Source organism: Mycteria americana, chromosome 3 (assembly GCF_035582795.1).
Source record: "Mycteria americana isolate JAX WOST 10 ecotype Jacksonville Zoo and Gardens chromosome 3, USCA_MyAme_1.0, whole genome shotgun sequence".
In the NCBI taxonomy this organism is placed as follows: Eukaryota; Metazoa; Chordata; class Aves; order Ciconiiformes; family Ciconiidae; genus Mycteria; species Mycteria americana.
This window is the reverse complement of record NC_134367.1, coordinates 102676575-102698075: the sequence shown is the minus strand read 5'-3', so window position 1 is coordinate 102698075 and position 21501 is coordinate 102676575. Positions and strand designations below refer to the sequence as shown.

Sequence of the window (21501 nt, the reverse complement as noted above, 5' to 3'; positions counted from 1 at the left end):
CGGGGGTGCCGAGCCGCCGGCCCTCCCCGGCGTCGGGCTGGGCCCTCGCCGAGTCCCGCACCACGGCCCCGGGCAACGGGCGCCGTCTCCTAGGAGACCGGGGGGCGGGGGGCAGGCGCCCGGGAAAGACTACAACTCCCAGAATGCAACGCGGGCGCCGCGGCGCCGCGGCGCCGCGGGCGGTGACGTACGGGCGGAGGCGGGGCGGAAGTGGGTTCCCGGGCAGAGCGGCCGGCCGGGCCCGGTTCCGGGTGTGCCTGCCTTGGCGGCGGCGCGGGGCGGGGGGGGGGAGAGAAGATGGCGGCGGACCTGGAGGCGGAGGTGCAGGCCATTGACAAGAGCCTGCTGGAGTGCTCCGCCGAGGAGATCGCTGTGGTGAGACGGCGGGCCCGGGGCGGAAGGGCGAGAAGTGCTTGGGGCGGGGAAGGAGCGGAGGCTGGCGAGGCCGGCGGGCGGCACCGGCCTGCCCGGCCGGCGGTGGGGCCGTGAGGGCCAGGGGCCATTCCTGGGGCCGGGGCGAGGCTGTGCCCGGGGGCGGGGGGCGAGCAGACTTTCCGTGAGGGGGTGTCGCTGCCTGGGCTGCTGGTAAGGGCAGCCCTGGCTGGCAGCGGCGTCTCTTTCTGGCCCGAGCCTGCTGCTGTCGACAGCGCCGCTGTTGCAGTAGCCGAAATCGGTCGCAGCGAGCAGCCAGCTTTTCCTGTTGTTCTGGCTGGCGCAGGTGGCTCCTCAGCAAGCCGCCTGGCCGTGGTCACCCCCAGCCGAGGGCGGCCGCGATTCCCCGCCGGTCGTGGGGCTTGGCGGGCGCGGACGCCGGCGGTGGGAGCGGGGCCGCTTCTCGGTGTCTCGTTCCTTCGCCTACTGCTTCCTCGCCTTCTCCAAGCAGCTGAGAAGTTTAGTTCGCCTGCCTAGTTTGCTGCCTTTTGACGTCTCTCTACCGGCAATCATCCCTCGGCGTGAGAGGATCCCCCTAATTTAGGTGCATGTCTGACCCCGTATGTGCTTTGTAGTGTCAGAAGTTTAATTACAGGATTCTTCCCCTCCCCCCCCCCCCCCCCCCCCCCCCCCAGTATTTAAGATGCAGTTCTGGCAAAAGCTTGCACTCATTAAGCTTAGGATTCTTAGAATGGGACACTTGTAGAGGAAATATTGGTGAAATCAATGTAATATTTGAAGTAATCTACTCTTGTTTATATGCTTTTCCTGCTTTTACGAAGAGTAGTTGAAAGGGAAGAGGAGTGAAGTCTTGAGAGTAAAGTTTTCAGGGAAACTTTAGTTTCTGGAGTAGGTGCCAGATCTTATAGACACTCGTGCGTTTGAGGAACTGGATATATTTGTTAAAATATTGGGACTGCTCATGTGCATGTCTGTAGGGTAAGACCTTGAAAGGCTGTCTCTGTGTATTTCGATGAGAATTACATTGGCTGCTTTCCACAAGAAAATAAAAGACAACGTTATAATTCGGGTTATCCTCAGATTGTGGTGGTATATCTACAGTGCAGACAAAGGTATGATTAGATGGGCAAATGTGCATAGTTAGCTATATCCTAGCCAGTTTAGCTCCAGGATTAGTCTTCCTTCCCCTCAGCAGAAAACCCAGTAATTCCATCAAACACTTCATATAGTAGCCCATACGGACCCCAAATTACTTTGTTTGTGGGAGTAGCAGATGCTTTTTTTGGGTCACACTGTGGTTAAACCAAAGGCAATGGTGCACCAAGTGGAACACATGTTTAGGAATTTGCTATAGATACAAGTGCCAGTTTAAACTTAGTAAATTCTTTTTCATTTTTATTCTCTGTCATCACTGGCACAAGCTGCAATTCTGAGATGTGTCACTCAAATCTGCAGTGTGCTAGCAGCTAAATGCTGCTGGCACTGCCTGATTGTATAAGTAAACAATGTACTTGGGTTTTAGCATTGTTTTTCTCCTTCCTTTTCTGATAGCATTACGTTGCTGTTAGCCCAATATTAACAAAACAAATGCCAGCCCAAAGCAATAGTTGCAGCACTTTACACTTCAGTTTCTCATTGCAACAACTTAATGATAAACTTCCAAAGAACAACAATCAAAGGAATAAATTATCTGTAACAGAACATGAGCCAAACATTGCAAATGTTTATTTGTGTACCTAAGACAAACATAAATTGTACCTTTTAGCTTTTGAAACGGTAAACTGAGTTGTTTTATGGCTTATTTGTATTACGTGTTTTGTTCACCTAGTATCTCTTACTTAGATGTGGATTTAATAGAAACCCTGATGGACCATTACGTATTTACTTACATAAAATGTTATTTGATAAATGCTCCCCCCCCCCGGCAGTCAAAAATTGCTGCAGGAGAGTAAGTCTGAGGGGGGAGGAAGTGAAGAGGAATACACTTCTCTTTATCAAAAACCTCTCTTGGGAGAGTAGAACATTAGGTTTTCTTACATATGACTTCAGGATAGAAGATAAACAAATACCAACTGAAAACTTGCCTAAATACAAAATATTTTTGTTGAAGAACAAATTCCAAAGTTTTGAGTAGTTTTACTGGAGATCAGTACCTCCCAGGTAGCGATTTAGAAAGGCAGCGCAACCTATGTATGCGTATGTATATATTTCTAGTAATTTTACATGCACAACAGTATTTTGAGTTGCCTTACTGGTAGCTCTTGGAGTGACATCTGTTTCCTCGTCGTAGTAGCATGTACTTCTTTCTGATATTCTTTTAGCCAGGATCTGATTTGCAAAACTGTATGTGCAGGTATATGTATAGAACTGGCTCCACGAAGAGATTTAGGTGTGATGACATTCAGTGTTGCCACACCTAACTTTCAGGCAACGACTCCCAGAGTTTTTGGGATGGGAAAGCTGTTTACTCGAGGAACAAGAATTTTCTCTGGCTAGGTATTTGTCTGAGCTTGTAGTGTAGTTAATGTGCACTGTGTATTTTCTAGATAGAAATTAGTAATGTACTGCTGAATTAAAAGGCTGAAATTAAAGGTATTTTTCTGAGAAAAATGCAGGTGTAATAACTAATATAGGCTCTAGAAAATAAGCTAAAAATGATCTTATTAAATGGAAATCATGGAACAGACTAAGTTTCACTGTGATTGGGTCAGTTCCTGGCGGTAGTAGATATTTGGCACAAACGGTGAAGGGGGAGGAAAAGATTAATGAGCTGGGAAGAAACCCAAATCAAATTCTTACTAATGAAAACTTTACTTTTTTCATTTTTGTGCGGTATTCTCTGAATCTTGGCGGGAATCGTAAGATTATCTGTAAACTTCTAGATTGTTGCATATGGCTTTTTGGCAACCTTTTCCCATGGACTTTCTTGGGAAAAAGCTGGACTTTGACCATCAAAGCTAGATCAATGCAGAAAATTTAGTAGATTGATTATGATTTTAAGAAGTCAAACTTAAGGAAAGACAAGTAAGGAAAGCGTATTATTCTAATAAGAGCTGTACTGACAAATAAGTTTGGGGTTTTTTTAATATGAAGTTCTGCTTTAGAAAACATAGGCTAGTAAATGAAAATGCTACTATATATATATATGTATATATAAAAAAAGCAAAAATGCAGCCATTCTTAGATGGCACAAATGATCTGCTGGCTTTATATGTCTGTATCCTGAAGAACTTACAACAACTGTGTTGTCTCAAACATAAGTTCTTAAGAATAAGTCATAAATAATTCAGAGTAAATCAAGCTGTAACATTTGATTACCAAACCCATTTATTGTGGTATAATTAATTCTTGGTTTTCATGTACAGTTTCGGGTTGATTCTGAATTCTTTTTCTGAAGTTGCCAGGGGGTATCTGGTTGTCATATTTACAATGAGAAATGGCATACTAAGGCTGTTTATGTAACACAGGATTTAATCATTGCACACTTGCAGTATGTGCTTGCTCTCATTTGTTTATTATAAAAACCTCACAGCTTTAATTTACAGTTTAAACCTTTACAAAATTGTAATCCACAAGGCAGAAATAAACCAATTGTTGTCCTAGAGGATTTGTTTTACTCTGTGTGTGTATACAAGGGAAAAAAACCTGGAAAGAGCTGTGAGTTTTTCGGTGGCTTATAGCAGGTACAGGATTTTGATGGCTTTTAAAAACTCTGTCAACATTGTTTTTTACAATTGATTGACTAAGAGAATTCATGGATCTAACATCACACTCGATATAGTAATTCAGGTAAGTTATTTTGGTGGTAGGAGAAACCAAAACTCCCTCATTTTCTTAGGTAATTTGTTGACATTAAATAAGAGAGGGACTGTTACCTAATTCTGTGTTTGCCATTCTCCTTGTACTTTTTGTCTTTGCTTGTTCCTTGCCAACTCCAGGCTTCTGCTCCTCCTCTGTGTCCCCAGCTGGCAGCATCAGTCTGCATTCCAAAGAAGTGCAACCAGCACAGTTCGGGCCGTATCCTAAAAGTCACTGCTAATGTTGGGAAGTGTTACTGGTCGTGCATCCCGGAAGAAAATTTTAAAGAATTTGGTCTCTTAAATCTTGTGTTTTTGAAAAGAATTTTGTATGTCAAAAGGATAAAATGTGCAAGTGGGGAAACAAATGATTCCTTTCCTAATGTCTTTCTTCTGTGATCATCTAGATTTAACACATAGAAGGAAGCATGACCTCCTAGTTTTGCAATGCCATTTTAGATTTTTGATTTAGAAATAAAAAAGTCATCTTGATGGATAGAACTATGTTTGGTATTTTTATTAATGAACAATTTGTGTTCTCTTTCCTTTTAATTTAAAAGAAATGGCTGCAAGCAAATGACCTTCAGAAAGAAGTATACCAGCATCTGGCCTATTATGTACCAAAAATTTACTGCAGGGGTCCTAACCCTGCCCCACAAAGAGAAGACATGCTGGCACAACACGTTTTGCTGGGACCAATGGAATGGTATCTTTGTGGTGAAGATCCTGCATTTGGTTTTCCAAAGCTTGAGCAAGCGAACAAACCTTCCCATCTTTGTGGCCGTGTTTTTAAAGTGGGAGAGCCTACGTATTCCTGCAGGTAGTTCAACTTAGCTTTGTGAAGTATTTATAATTTGTGAAGTCATGGAACATTTTTCAGTAAGATTATACTGTCCTAATGAACAGTTGATACCCCAAATGTATTTTTAAAGTAACCTTGCAGTATTTCATGACAGGTGGGACCAGGGGAAAATTAACACACTACAGGTTTGTAAATGGAAAAATATTAATTCGTATAATGTAGAAGTGGTTGGGGTGAACTGTCAGTGTGATTTAAGGACATTAATCAGAAGTAAGTGGGTAGGTGTACGTGCATGTAATTCAGGTTTTTAATATCAGGTTAGTGTTGATCCTGTATTTTAGACCTTTTTCCATGACCTGTTAAACCATCTGTTGGATGCTAAAACAGGCATAACCCCCACTTGGTGGGGTGATGGGGGGAGGGAATGTCGGTCTTATTTGGAGGGTTTATTTTTCTGGGTTTCCATCCTCTTAATTTACAGGGAGAATTATTCTAGAATAATTTTATTCTCTAGTGCTCTCCTTCTCTAGAAACATGATACTGTATTGGCCTTATTCGCTTAAGTTCTGATTCAGGGTGGACTTGAGATACTTAACTCAGCAAGCTGCCTCTTCTGCATTGCTATTTCAATGATCAGCTAGAATAGGTAGTTTTGGAGGTGTTTTGAGACCTCTTATCTTGGGTTGGATGAAATTAAACTGGTGGGTACTTAGATCCTTTCAACCACTAAGAAAACTCCATCTCCTCTCAGGTGTTCTTAGGTTCTTCCTTCACACCTGTGAAAAAGTGGGAGAGAGAATTACTGAGTGGGAGGCTGAGGACTGTCAGAGGCTATAAAAAGAATTTCCACAGTTTCTTTAGTACCTTTTAATGAAATCTGGTCCCAAAGAACTAAAAAACCAAACCTCAGAACTAGTGTTTTAATTCAAGTCAAATTGCATTGCGGCCTAGAAGTGATACATTAATGATCAAATACTCTTCATATGGACTAATGAAAACTGTGGGAGTTCTGTTAATTTATTCTGAACGCTTGTTATTTGAAGGCCAACAACTCAATATGTAAAGTATATCCTTGAGAATACTGTCAGGTATGATGAAAACATAGAATAATGCCGTCCATTGGTGTAGAACTTAGAGAATGATTGAATGTACTGTTCATACTCAGGGTTTTTGTTTCAGTAGAAAAATGATTTAAATACAACAATATAATCATAATATTCAGGTTAGAAAGGATGTCTTGGTAGGCCATCTTGTCCGATCTTCTGCTCAAGTCAGGGTCAGCAGTGAATACAGACTATGTTTGCTGTTGCTGTTACCAAGATGAAGTCTCATCTTCTTTCGATTAAGTACTGAACATAGATGTAAAACTGTTAATGTTTCCTGTTGTGTGTTAATAATTTTCTTTGACTAATTTTCTTTGGTAATGAAGAATAATGAGAGTTTAAATTAAGCTTTTGTGGGATACAGAAAAGAATTGTTTTCTGAGTCTATGAAATACATTGAAAGCAGTGGCTTTTCTGTTCAGTTGTGAAGCTGACAGGTCTACCTCTGCTTTAGGTATAAGCACCCTTATTTGTTCAAGAAATTACCTGGCAAATGGTTCTGAGCTTTTAAGTGTATTGCCACAAGTTTAGGGCTCAGAAGAATTGATACCCAATATTGTAGAACTAATCTACCCAATACTGTAGGCATATTGTTGCAGTAAGTGTTTTTGATTTTTTTTTAATTAAAAAAAAAAAAAAGAAATGCCATGAACATAAATTATTCTAAAACAGAAGAGCTTCATATAATTTTGCTTTGACATTTTCACCTTTAGTGGCTCCTCTGGAGAAAACAAATGTGAAAATGGTACTTTATGCATAGTAAGTCATGGTTGCCTGATTATCTTTCAGTGATTACGTCGTTTAATTTATTTGGTAAAATGAAGTTAAGAGAATTGTTGATAATAACATTTCACAGGATCTCTGGTGTTTTCTTTTAAACAAAATAAGTTGTTTCTCTGTATTCTCATTTTAATAAAAAGCTTCATAAGACACTTTATCGTGGTAGTTATTTTTACATTGCAAAACCTGACTCCCTTAATCTTGAGGTGCCTTGAAGTCAGTTGCATTACATGGGTTAATGTATTTTCAGTGTTTCTCAGGGAGACAGTTAAATGTCATGCATAATTGTCTCATTCATTTGTTTAGCCCCTTTTGCTAGAAATATTGCTTCTATGTAACATAGCAGTGCTTGTAGGCAGGACCTTATGATGGTTTCTGATCTCCTAGCTGAGGAAATTGTGTTCTTGGACCTCTTCAGTGAGCTTGTAGGGCTAAACTTAGAAGCAGAGGTTTGATCTAATCTGTTGTGTACTGTCTTTCTTTCCAGTGTTCAGTGAAAAAATGTCTTCTCTAATTGCTGGAGATTGTTAATGCTTGTACTCTGTTAATGCTGTACTTGAGAGAATTTGCTTGGGTTTGTATTGTTTACCTGTCTGTACTGTGTTCTGCAATTCACCTGTTTACTTGCTTATATACTTGTCTCACCTCTTGAAGGCAATGGCTGTATTGCCCAAATATACATGCTACCCAGACAATATGTTAAAGCCTCTTCTGTTATGAGAACAGGTTTTTTTCTCCTTCATTTTTTTCCCCCTCCTTGGAAGCCATCCATTTCCTCTTTCAGAATAACATATACATTAGTCAGAAGGTTCATATTGGTAATATTTGAAAATTACCTGCTGTAAAATGTGTAAATAAAGGCAAAAACATTTGTTTAATGCTGCTCCCTCCCCCTGTTTTTTTGCTGTTTTCAGAGACTGTGCAGTTGACCCAACTTGTGTATTATGTATGGAGTGCTTTCTTGGAAGTATTCATAGAGACCACCGATACAGGGTTAGTAGTACTTATGGAATATATGATGTAGTCATTAATAATTTTGTATGTGTATGAAACTCCTTGTTTAAAGTTTAAGAATGTATACATAATTTCATAATGTTGGATGAACACAAAGTTTGGAATTATGTCTGCAATAATGTTACCAGAACTTGAGTGTTTTGATCTGAGTGTAAATTCTGGAAGTTAACACTTTAAAATATCGAGCAATTAAATTTTATGCAAAACAATTAAGCTCACAAATGTAAGTATGTTGTTTTACAGCATTAGAGTTGTTTTCTGACGTGCTTTGTCCTTGATGTTTGACTATTTTTAAAAGGTATTGAAAAACCTTTATTAAGAAACCACTTTTAAAACTTATTTTCTTTAAACATCTGAATTGTTATAAAATTCTGTACAGTAGCAGGATTTTTGTTTGTTTTTAAACATAAAGTTAAAATAGCAAACTAAAACTGTAGGTGCTGTTTACTGCTATTGGTAGTACAGATCAGTTCAAAAAGACCTACGAACAAAACCAAGAAGGCCTTAGCATATTTTTAAACTAAGAAGCTAAGTGAAAACTACCAGTGCAGCCTTTCTTTAAATCTGTTTTTGACAATACCGCACTACTGTTAATGTAAATCCGATCACTGCATGGTTACACTGAGCACTAGGATTTAGGAAAAAATCCCAAACACAACAACTTGCCCAAGAAACCCAACCCAATTTGCTGATATCAGCATACTTCTTGTTATGTAGGTTTTTGGTTTGCAAGCTTAGTGAATTAACAAGTCTAGGTGACATCCAAAAGGGTAAGCTTATGTTGTTTCAAATGTCCATCTAATTTTGTTGATGCTGTAGGATGTACCTGTATGCCAAAAATAGGCAAAAGAAGAATCTTCTATGAATCGGTTAATAGTTGTGGTTCAAAAAGAGTTTTATTACACTTATGGATTTGAGGTGATGTTAGCTTTAAAATCCATTTTATTAAAACAGTGTAAATATATCATTACAGTTTTCAGATACTTTTTTCTATGCTTACTGAGACTTATGTGGACAATTTGTAAGTTTTGTCTGTGAACTGTTCCTGTAAACAGCACGTCTTCTACTCACTGTGTAGTAGTGCTATATGAAACCCTTTGGCTTTGTTCAGTTTAAAAATGTGAGAATCTGAAATAGTACAGATGGCATTGCAAGTGATAGATTCAGAAAAACTGAAAACCAGAAAAAACCCACAGCCTTCAGGTGGGGCAGAATGGGGGTGTTTGAAGCTTTTGTTGGGTTTTTTTGTTGTTGTTCTTTTGTGTTTGTTTGGTTTGGGTTTTTTTTTTGAAATTTTCTTTTGGCGTAGGCAAACTGATGAACTAGATAAGCTTTCAGCCATCATAGAAATAGGCACGGTTTCACTGTGGTTTTTTGACAGAGTACTGGCTAAAGCTATCAATTATTGTGATCATGCTTTTGTAATTTAGCTATGACTACTCATTTCTTAATGTGCATGTACGTATATGCATATTCACATGAACTGTTTTGTTTTTAAATAATTTTAGATGACAACATCAGGTGGAGGAGGTTTCTGTGACTGTGGTGATACAGAGGCTTGGAAAGAAGGTCCTTACTGTCAAAAGCATGAACTTAACACTTCAGAGACTGCAGAAGAAGAGGTAATAACAATCGAGGCATCAAGTTTCAAAACATTGTTAATTGTGTATATATGTATGTGTATATATATAAAACTCATTCATATGAGGTTATTTTTAGTCTTGTATACCATGCATGAGAGATGAGAGGAAATTTAATAGTAATATTTGAGCCACATTATGTGTTGAACAAAATTAATGTCTTGTCTAACTTAATGAGTTATTTAGAATGACATTCTCTACTTGAAGGCTTTATTTTGTATGTTCTTGGTTGCCTCTGCAGCTTTAGTTCTGTTTGTTCTTCTCTCTTATTTTGAAAGGTGAAGGTAGTCTGCCATGTGGGGGGAAAAAAAAAAATCCGTATGTAATCATGTGCATGAAGAAGCCAAATTAAGCTGTCTGTGCAACATATGTTCTGATTTTTACCAAAGTGAAGTGCACAGATTTTTAAAATTAAAATAACTTGCTGTTACAGGAAAGCCGTAATGGAGATATACGATAGAGGTCTATAAAAGCTTATTTGGTATGGAGAAGGTAAATAGAGAACATATCTTCACCATTTCTTATAGCATAACAACTTGGGCGTATTAAATCCAAAAAGACACGCTGCTACTTACAGTATGAATTCAAGCTGTTGGACTAACTATTACAAAACACCATTGTTGTTAAAAGTTTATATGTGTTCAAAAGGAAATTTAACATGTTTGTGGAGGGAAAAAATGATCAATGGCCATTTAAAAATTACAGATACCATCTTTGGTGTGGAAGTATTAGTGTCTTAGCTTACTGAAGACCAGAGGAGCATTCTGTCCTTTTCTTATACTCTTCCCTTAGTATCTGTTATTACATCTCAGGAATGAGAGTGGCTGGTTGGGCTTCTGGTCTAGCCACTTGCATGTCTTGTTATGTAATATAATTTCTGTGAGATGTTTTTGAAGGGAAACTATAAGGCAAATTTTTGTAGTAATTTTGCCGATCTGATGGTTTCAGTGAAGCAACTGTAAACTGTATTTGCAGTGACAGTGGTTCTTCTAAAATCTGTTATCGCTATCTCAACCCTAAGACTCTAGCACTGCTGCATGGACTCACTACTTGATCTACATGCCAGTTTACATTAGTGGGCAGCCTTAGAAAACTCTTGTTCTGAAATCTTGGGGGGACTGCTACTTCTGTGTCCAAAGATACTCACACAGTGACTGTCACAGTGCGTGACAGAAAAATTAAGGTACTGGGCAGGATTTGTGTTTCTTCCCTGTGAGTGATGGGGATTGAGATCTCTTATGTCACGCAGTGTTGTGTTCAAGGTAGATCAAGGATCATTTGTTGAGCGTTATCGGAGCCTGTTTTCTGCCTTGCCCAGGTACATGTCTTTGTTGAAAGTGCTGGGAATGGAGGCAGTTCTGCTGCTTATTTGCCTTTGCTTTTGGTGACTGATAGTTCTCCATACCTTGGATAAGTTTTAAATGAAACAAAAAAAGAGAAATAGCAGTTATTAACACTCCTTGTAAAGCTTCCAAGTGTTCCAAAAGAATCTGGGGGGTGTGGGTGAATAAACTTTACTAGTACAGGTGAATTGCTGACTGTCAAGGGCCTCCTGTAGATAATGCAGACTTCAGTTCTGAAAAGGTTATTGTGGCCATTTTTATACAACATAAACTGTAGTGAAACACAGAATTTGGTATTAGGTAATCCTAAAACAGAAATTGGGCTACTGTTAAATATTTTAATCAGCTAACAATTACACGTACTTCAAAATATCAAATGATTAATTGAGTCAGTGACCCAATGTATAGTACATGTCCAGGTGACCTGCAGGGCATGCAATGTTCTCTTTCCAGCTTTGTAGAAAAGGGACTAGTTGTTCTGAACATCAAAAATTTGGAATAATAGAAGAAGAATCCTTTCAGAGAAGAGGTTTTTAATGTTTTCTGTTCACACACAGGTACCTTGAAATGGATTGGAAGGAAATGGTAGTGGTACCACTACCACCTGGATTCACAGTTGGCAGTGGTTCTCATTTGCTGCTCCAAAAAGTAGTCCCTTTGACTTTGCAGACTGAGGCAGCACCCCTCTTCCTCCCCCTCCTCATTTCAGTTCCCCCACCTGCAGCACCAGCTAGTACCAGCTATCCTGCTCTGGCAGAGGGGAGGACGAGTTTATAGTGGCTGCTGCAGATGTCAAATGGAGGGCACCCTGGAGAGCGCAGAGTGGGCACAAGTGGGTGCATGGTCCACATACAAAAGGGGAACAGCTGTCTGTGAACAAGACTGAAACATGGGCAGATCATTATGAAATACCTAGTTACATTTAAGCATTTAATTATTATATGCATGTAAGAGATGTGCTTCGTAAATCACAGTCCCAGTGTGCTGGATGTTGTGTAACCTTGGGTAGATACGACTTCTGCCTCTAAATGTGTGTTACATATAAAACAAGGCAATAGATGCACAGTTGATTGTATTCTGCAGTTTACTAATATTGGTAAGTGGAACAAAAGATACAGGGATTTCAAATTATGTTTTTGAAGGCATCACAGAAAAAGCTAATTTTAATACAGCTGAGGTTAAAAGTTCTTCAGAAGAACTATCTTAGAAGGTGTGCAGAAGTGGGAACAATGAAAGTGAAAATGGAGAATGTGAAAATTTAAGTGGGTGATCAGAGGCAAATTAACATTTAGGTTTTGAATGTTAGATTACTGCTTTGGTGATTGTCAGTGAAGAACTGGGAAAAGAAAACAGGATGATTATTGACTCTATTCCTTTCAAATGTAGAGTCATTTAAAGAAAGACATCTTTAAAGATGCTTACATCACCTTTGACAGAGAGGTGCAAATTTGACAATTTCTGTTTCAAATGTCATTTAATTTCTCAATTGCTATTTATATTTATTTTCCAGGATCCTCTTGTGCAGTTACCGGAAGATATGGTAGCAAGAGCTTATAATATTTTTTCCATCACATTTAAATATGCGGTAGATATATTAACATGGGAAAAGGAAAATGAATTGCCTGGCCTAGACATGATGTAAGTATAGTATTTGTCTTTTGCCTTTTAAAGGCTTGCAGATATTTACAACAGAAAATGCAAATTCTGATTTTAAGTATATTTTCTGCCTTTCCTAAAATTGTCAGGAATATTTTGTAGACAATGGACTAAAATAATTTTAATAGATTTGTTTTTCTCATATTTTTTACTTTTGTGATTATACAGCCCATTTCTCTCCATAGCGATGACGAAACAATGTCTTTGTGATACCTTTGTTTTCTTCATATTGACAAGGAAGTATAATAAAATACAATACCCTGAAACAAGTGGCGGGTTAATTTCTTATGATCAAAGTTACTGAAATTCTGAGTATTTTGTACTTTTGGTGATCCACTTATTACAAATTTTGAAGCATTACAGAATATTCAAGTGTATTGTAGCATCATAGTTATCATGGATTCATTTGTGATATCTTGTTAGTAACTTCTTTTACTTTGTGTTGTGTGAGTAAGAATGCTGTGTAAATAAATGATGGGAATCAAAAGATGGCACTGAATCTATGTAAGCTTAATAAGTGGTGGTTTTGAGGATTGTGGAGTTTGGGATTTTTAAGAGACTGCCACGTTTTTGTTGTCTAACAGACCTTTATGCAATATTGGGGAAACAGGTGTGGCAAAATAATGCCAAGACGGATTAAATCTCTAAGAAGCTATGGGGGAATGTATTGAGCACAGCTGCAATGGAAGGAAACGTGTTTTCCTTAGTAGGAAACTATCAATTCATAATGAAGACATGTTCAAAAATAATACTCAGACTTAAGTATTGTCTTAAGATTTTGCTCATTTTGGACTTAATTCTGCATGAAAGATGGACGTTCCTGTAGCAGTTAGGGGTGGTCATTCCTTTTCAAATAAATTGTTGAGATATGTTCCAGTATAGTAGAAGAAGCCCAGGCTTGGGTTGTCTGCTTGGTAGAAAACTTTGTTAAACTAGAAGGTGATTTTTTTAAAATTACATTACTTTGAATTACATAAATTCAATCTTTGCTTTGAAGTGAGAAGAGTGACACTTACTACTGCATGCTGTTTAACGATGAAGTCCATACCTATGAACAAGTTATTTATACTCTTCAGAAGGCTGTCAACTGCACGCAGAAGGAAGCTATTGGTTTTGCAACAACAGTAGATAGAGATGTAAGTAAATTATATGACTACACTTCCTTTAGTTTGTTTTCCCAAAGAGTGCAGTTAATGTGATTGAGCCCTGTGTGTCAGGCCACGCTAAAATGTCTTAACTCATTAGCCAATCCAAACCCCAGACCTAATATTGAATATATGTTTCAGTGTAACTGTATTCCAGTAAGTCTTGTGAGTGTAGATAGCAGGGTGTCTCTCACGCCTCCGTCAAGGACAGGCAACAGCTTTAGCTCATCCCTTGCTGTACACCAGGGAGCTGACATTGAAAGAGCCCCTATATGTGCTTCAAGCATGGGAAATGCTTCTCAGAGTAACACCAGTCAACTGTGAGGGATAAAATCTATAATTGGCTGCTTTTGTTCTGGTGCTCATGGAACTATTTGTGTTTTTTTTTTAAATTTAATTTTCTTTTTCATAATGATAATGGCAGGAAGAAGTAAAGCATTTCATATAGCATTTAGAAAGAACAATGAGTTCAGAATCACTACATGCTGAATATAATTTTAACTAGTATGTTGGTCTCAGAAGCACTCTGCCAGCTGTGTTTATATTCTGGCTTGTGTGCATTTTTTAAAAAAGGGAAACTTTCTAGGGACAACTGCATCTTGTTACTTGTGCCATGAGCCTGTAAGCAGTTGCTGTGAAAATGGGTGTCCTTTTATGTTGTTTTGTTGGCTCGGGCCTTTTTTTGAGGGTGTGGTGTGGGAGGGGAAGTCTTTTCCAAAATAACAGTAAGAGTGTCATTTTGGGTTGTTAAAGTACTTCAAGAAGGTCACTGGAAAAGGAAATATAACCACTTTGTATTACGTAACATTGAACTAGATTTTGCTTTTGTATTATTACTACTCTATTTTTGTGATATCAGTAACCAGAAGATTGCTGTCTCATCCCTGAATGTGTGCTGACTTGAGCACATGCTGTGTATTCTAGGATGCACTTTAGATATTTTTCCTTATTGTTGATACTTCTAAATAGATACATGAATGCATATATACATATGCACGTGTGTATGTATGTAAAAGAAACGAAAAGGTTAGGCCTGAAACAATGATTTGGCATCAGACCACATCTAAAATCTCAGTAAGCTATTCTGTCTATAATACACTATAAATTGAATCAACTATCTATTTTAAGGTATGTATAGAAAGACTCATATAATATGGAAACCTTCCAGTTTTGAAATAAACCAAGTGCTTTAGTTGTATGTTTAAAAGACCAATTAGCTTTCATATCTACTTTTTAAAAGGCATTGAAATGTCTGAAATATCTTTACATTCTACCGAAACTAATGATTGATACGTTAGTACTAAAGGTAAGTTTTTAGTATTTTAAATAAGAGAAGTGTGATGGTTACATCTTAAAAACAATATTATACACAGAAAACTTAGTATAACAGGTAACTGCATAATGGTATAATTTTATTTTCTTTTTAAAAGTATGGGGTGCATTTTGGGAATTCAAGTATGTAACTATATACAGTAATTTAAAAAATGAAAATAGCATGAAAACAAGAGTGGTTAACATGGATCTGGAACTTTTACTGTATCTTTTATACTACTGTAAAATACAGCATTTGAATTTCTTGTTTAGAAGTTGGTGGTAATGTTACTTCTTTACTAATTTAAAGGGACGTAGGTCTGTTCGGTATGGAGACTTTCAGTATTGTGATCAAGCAAAATCAGTGATAGTGGTAAGTAATATTACCTACTTACTTGCCTCATCTTAAGCAAAAAGAGGCTTTGCTGCACAGTTTTGGGATATTGTTACCATAATGACTCTTTATACTTTGAGAATCCAAAGTGTTGGAGATACTATTTGCAATACACACAGTAGAGGTAGCAAAATACAGGTTTATGCTCCATTTTTCTTTTTGTTTTTTTCTACTATGGTCTACCTTGCACCCAAAATCATTTCCTAAAAAGAAGTTCCCAGACAGCTTTTCCCTTCAGAAAACAGAGGTAGATCAGGAACTTCAGATGTAATCTTTTAGAATTGCATGTTAGTTCACATCAGTGAAGTTAAACTATTTTGTTTTTTCTCCTGTAGTATCAAGTTGTTTTCCTCTTTCACAGCCACAACTACGGAAATTGTTACTGATTGAATCCAAGTGTGAAACTACAAATACATTTTCATTTTGCGTGTGTGTATTTATATGTATATATATGTATATTCATAATATCTATATATTACAGGGTTCTTCCATGTAAGAACATGGGAATAATATTTTCTATTTAATTTTTCTTTAAGTGCTGCACTGTAGCACTTAATCACATGAAATAAATAGTTTATGTACAATACTGCTACCACTGAAAAACAAATACTGCAACTAGAGTTACTGGCCTTAAACTATTTAAGGTATTTTGAAAATATTAATCTATCTTTAAAGATAAAATTGTGCATTATTTTTAACTTGCCACCTGTGCAGTCAAAGAACAAATGGCTTTTATGTGTAATGTCTAACTATTAAGGTTACTAACACAGAGATGAGACGAAATTCTTTCTTGTTTTAACTCTGTGTGTTTAATTTGTATTATTGAAAACAGTCTGTGGACAATCAGTTTCTTTCCTTGGTGGGCTGCTGTGTGACTTGCATGTCATGTTGCGAGGAGCAAATGTGCATGGCTGTCTTAGGTTGTGCGTGGGACTGCTTATCAGTAAAATGCAGCAGATCAGTGTGTACATTGATAAGAGGCCAAGAGTGGAAAATGGATTGGCCTACATATGTTGATATTGCATAATAAAGTCCTTCAAATATTAATAGGGTAAACAAAGTTCAGACTTCTTTCATTTTGTTTCTTCCCTATGTAGGTGTTTGTAATTAGAATATGTATTAATATTGTAAATTATTGAAATGAATCATAGGAATGCTGTGTTTCTGTACAGAAACATATGCTAGTCTACACTTAAATATGCATTACCTCCTTTTTCCTTTTCTTTTTAAGAGAAATACCAGTCGTCAGACAAAGCCATTGAAAGTACAAGTTATGCATTCATCTATTGTTGCCCATCAGAGCTTTGGTCTGAAGCTCCTAACTTGGCTTGGCAGCGTTATTGGATATTCAGGTGGGCAAACTTGAACGTTTTTTTGAGATAAGTTAGAGAATATTGGCGAGGCAAGCTGAATTCCTGAAGCAATGTTGTCTGCTTATTTCAGATATGTAATATATAAGGCAAAGCTATTAATAACTCGTCAGACTTCATTCTGTTTTCTCTTACTGGAGTGCTGTTCTCAGTTCTAACTTCAGTGTGAAAGTGCTACCAGTCTTAGTCTTCTCAGATACTGTTTTCTGTTTAGTTGCTGTTGAACAGAAGCTGAGAATTGCTGTCAAATGCTGTATGCCAACAAGCTATTTTTCAGTCCCTAGTTCTTTTTAAATGAATGCAGTAAGCTGAAAATAACCTGTCTGATTAGATAAACCAAAATTATTCAGAAGTAATTTGATGAATGATGATGGAAGTGATTGCTTCAGATTTTTTGCTAAGTAGAACAGAGAAACTGCAAGGATGTGTGGAGGTTTTTGGGTAAGTATAGAAGCCAACGAAGTATTAATCAGATATTTAGAAAGAGGCTTCTTCAAAGGAATCAAGATGCACAGTATCATTTTTATGGGAAGGCTCTGTGTTTGTTTTGGCTTGGTTCCTCCTTTGTCCTGATGAATCATAAAGTTGTGAAGATGTGGAGCATGAGGGGAAATAAAAGGAAAATGTGTCAAACTGCTGTTACGTAGAAATGTAGATACAGTCTCCAATGCACTTTGTGTTCTATGCATCTGTAAATGTTAACAAGAATCATTAGCAAAGCACACTCAACTGTAATATTGCATATATGTTCTGCGTAGGTACAAGATTTCTTCAGATTCTGTATGTGTTATTAGACTGATAGTTGAAAAACTAGCCAAAATTTCAGGCACAGGATCTCTGTATCATGTTACCTTTTTTGAAATATAAGTAGTTTATGTTTGTATAAGTTAATTTTTAAAGATACGTAAATCAAACTTTTCAAAAGTTATGGTAGCGGTTTGTTCAACTATTTACCAGCGTTGCTGGCAAAGAGTAGGTATTAATAGAAAGGAGAGACATGAAGGTATTTAATTTCTGAGATAAATTTTCCTTTCAGTGTAATGTGTAGGCAGACACTGTCTTTCTCATATTCTTTGAGCCCAGTTTTGTGCCATGTCATTTGTGCCAGGTATTGAAGTCACTAATTTTAAGCACTAAATTACAGTTGCAAAAAGTAACTTCAGTATGTTAATTGAGTATCAAATTACAGATGAAAGTGTTGAATTTATAGGGTGATTTGTGTGTGTGGTGTTTCTGAAATTCTGCAGAGTTCAATTCATTAAATGCAGTGTCCTTTATGATTCAGAAGGGCAAAAAAGTGTGATGATAAGCAGTATGTATATGTTTTGTCTGTAACCTACGTGCTCAACTACTTGAAATGCCTTACATACCTTGGGATGCAGTCTTGCAACGTACTCTGGAGTCTGGTTTTGTGAAATGCACTTTTGAAGAAGTTGGTTTCCCTTAGCTTTTTAACAAACGCACCCAAACATCTAGATTCTGACCAATCTTTTAAACAGCCTGTTGCCATTCATCTGTAATATGGGGTGATAGAATTGCACTGCTTGGGTGGTTACACTTAAAAGTCCCTGACCAACGGGAGATTGGCAGGTGGAGGGGTCTTCTGCTGTGCCACAAAGTTAGGTTGGATGATTGCTGTGAAATGAGTTTCAAACTCTTGTCAGTGAATAAGGGCAAAAACCGTACTATGGACCTATGGACCTTTGTCACAAGCTTGACTACCACATCCTTTCCAGCAGATGTCAGTTCTTCAGGAATAAGCATCTGTTTGCTATTTGTTGAACAATGCAGTAGTTTCCATGAATTTGTTACCCTTCATAACAGTAGTTGGAAATGAACTCTGCAAGGCAAAACCAAAACAAGACAAACCTGCTATAGGGGTTCACAGACTATATAGAACTGCACCATGCAGCACATAGTATGGTATATGTGGGACTAAGCCATGGCCAACTCCTACCTAAGAAGCGGAGTGCAGAAATACGGGCCAATGCGTGTAAGTCATAGAGTTGTATTAGTGAACGTGCATTACCTGCTGTGCAAAGCTAGGTTGAACATTGTTAATATGAGCATGTCTGTGTTGTGTTCTGTTGCAGATGCAGGCTTGTCTGCAAGCATATAATAACTTACATGTTCATATAATAACAATTATTACTGCTTTCCATTAGAAAAAATATGTAGAGAAGCTTTAAAATAATAGCAGCTAGTAAGTGTAAACAAAAAACTCGTATATGAGTCATTTCATCTATGAATTATATTTTCCTTTTGCTAGGACTCTAAACAGGAAAAATATAACCTAGAAAATTAGCCTGCTCTATAATTATTTCTTATATTAGTAAGCCAGCAGCACTTCTAAGAAAGCACATTTTTATTTGATAACTTTGAAACAAATGGTTGTGTTTGGCAATTTTCACTAGGTTCCTAATGTTCCCTAAGGTTAGTGTGAAACTTGCAAGGTATAAACTATTTGTGTTTCTATCAGCAAAATATGAGCAGTGTTACTCAGTTGTCAAGGAAAAGAGGGCCCTATGGCTTCCACTGTGTCTTATGAAAATTCCAATATATGAAAATAATGTGCAAGTTTGCGTTTAAGCTATAACTAACTTACATAATTTCTCTTTATTAAGATGGCCTTCGTCGAATATTGTGTCAGGTTGGTTTACAGGAGGGGCCAGACGGTGAAAATTCTTCTCTTGTGGATAAGCTGATGCTGTATGATTCTAAACTGTGGAAAGGTGAGTTTTCTCAAACTTCTGGAAAATACTAAACATTGCTATGCATATAAGTTTTCCCTTTACCATATCTGGTAATGTTTGATCATTTTTACTGTGGTGTATTGTAGATAGAATTGCCTGATTTATGATAATCTTTCTCTTCATGATGCACTCCAAATATATTGAAGACAAGAACATAAGGAGACCATTTGGAGATGGAGTTGGCTTTAGATGGGGTTGGTTTTAGATCTAATTTTTCAAAGTAGTCTGAAATTAAGGGTGACTTGAATATGCAAATGGCGGTGGTAGTTAAGGGAAATTGAGTAAACAATAGAGTGATTGGGGTTTGTCTGCTTTATAGGATCTCACCGTCTGTATCATATCTACCAAAATGCCTCTTTTTAAGGGATAGGGCAGAGGTTTTCTGCTTTGACTTGTGTTTGTGTTCATGAGGTGTTCTTAAGTGTTCCGAGAAAGTTCAGTGAAAACTACTGTTCTGTTATTTTAGAGCCCTTAAAATTTTAAAAGCCTCATGGGTATAATGGGATTGCCTAGAAAGTTGTAGTTTTGAGGAAGTGGAGATAGTTAATTTCTTTGCCACCATGGATTCTGTGTCTGATTTGATATCCTGATATCCTGAAAGGGCATGTAAGGCCAGGTGTAAGAAAGAGAAGCACGAAGAAAAGGCAGAGAATGATGCAATATATCTGTCCTTTCCTTATTTAAACATGAATAAAGTATTTTGAAGATTGTTACCCTCCCTCCAGTATCTTTTGTTGTCCTTCAGTTCTGAGGTATGGATATCCTAGAGTAGTGACATCTCTTTGTGGTCTGTCTTGGGAACTTCTTGGAGCAGCAGTAAAAGAAGTAAGGCGGAAAGTGGTGTGGAGAAAGTAGTATGGAGTAAATGATTCTTTTAGGTTTTGTTTATCTAATACCTTTATCTTGTGTGAATGAATTCGTGGCAATCAGATTTTTTTAAAACTTTTTTTTTTGAACGCAGATTTTGTAATCTGAAAGGTACTACTTTTGTGGACCATTACAGCATTTTTAATACAGATTCTGTTAGGATAATGTCTTCATGTAAGCAAGGAGTAACTTTCGCATTTCTATTTTAACATCAATATTTCTCTACTTTTTCATGTATTCCATAGTTACTCTGCATTAAGGAAATAGTGTAATGGCTTTTGACTTAAAAGTGACCTACAGAAAGAAATGGTACATACATGCATGTATTTCCAAGCTACATACAGTCAATTCTCATTTGTATTGATAATATTTTCTGGGTTGCTGGTCAGACAGACTAGAAATTCAGAGGTAGCTAAGCTGATTATTTTGCAGAATTGTTCGCAACTAACAAAATTTATTGCAGTTCCCAGGACTTCTCATAATAGTGTGCTCTTTTTTTTTTCCCCTGGGCCATCCAAATCCTCTGTTTATCCTGAGGAAGAGTAGAGTTGCCTTCTTGTTTGCCTGACTTGCCTTATATTTGAAGGTTTATGTTCCCATTCAACAGCTCAGTGTTATCTTATACATGAGTAATAAATAATGCTACTTGAAGAATTTTGTTTTATGTATTCTTCTTTGGCTTTTGCTACCACCTGACAGACTTAAAGCAGCATCCGCTCTGAAATGCACGCTTACCTCATTCTGTGAAAGTTTACTTTTCTAAATGTTTCCATAATATGTTGATAGAAAATAGTGACGTGCAATATTTCATTCATTTTTCTTGACAGGAGCTAGAAATGTGTATCACCAGTTATTCATGAGCAGTCTACTTATGGATTTGAAATACAAGAAACTTTTTGCTATCCGCTTTGCAAGAGTAAGTATCTTTCTTACAAAGAGCCATTAAATGCTTAAACTGTCTAGCAAAGAGAGTTTAGTTAGCATACAGTGCTTCAAATGAGCTGTTATCCAGAATTTTTTTCCTTTTTTTGGAAGTGAAAAGTTGAAATGAAATGCTGACTGCCTTATTTCTGTCTTCAAAATATTAGTTATAATGGCATCTCATCTCCTGGGAGGAAAATGGGCTTTCCAGG

General features: G+C 37.5%; 1 protein-coding gene across 2 annotated transcripts in view; it reads left to right on the top strand.

Moving 5' to 3' along the window:
• Positions 1–220: 220 nt before the first annotated feature.
• UBR2 (ubiquitin protein ligase E3 component n-recognin 2) overlaps positions 221–21501 on the top strand; it is a 59771-nt gene continuing 38490 nt past the window's right edge. For both annotated transcript variants that reach the window (XM_075496329.1, XM_075496330.1), the window contains exons 1-10: positions 221–375; positions 4751–5010; positions 7790–7868; positions 9398–9511; positions 12383–12510; positions 13526–13664; positions 15295–15357; positions 16610–16730; positions 19373–19480; positions 21196–21284. In XM_075496329.1, the coding sequence (XP_075352444.1) occupies positions 298–375; positions 4751–5010; positions 7790–7868; positions 9398–9511; positions 12383–12510; positions 13526–13664; positions 15295–15357; positions 16610–16730; positions 19373–19480; positions 21196–21284 (1179 nt within the window). In that variant the 5' untranslated portion in view covers positions 221–297. The remainder of the gene's footprint in view (positions 376–4750; positions 5011–7789; positions 7869–9397; positions 9512–12382; positions 12511–13525; positions 13665–15294; positions 15358–16609; positions 16731–19372; positions 19481–21195; positions 21285–21501) is intronic.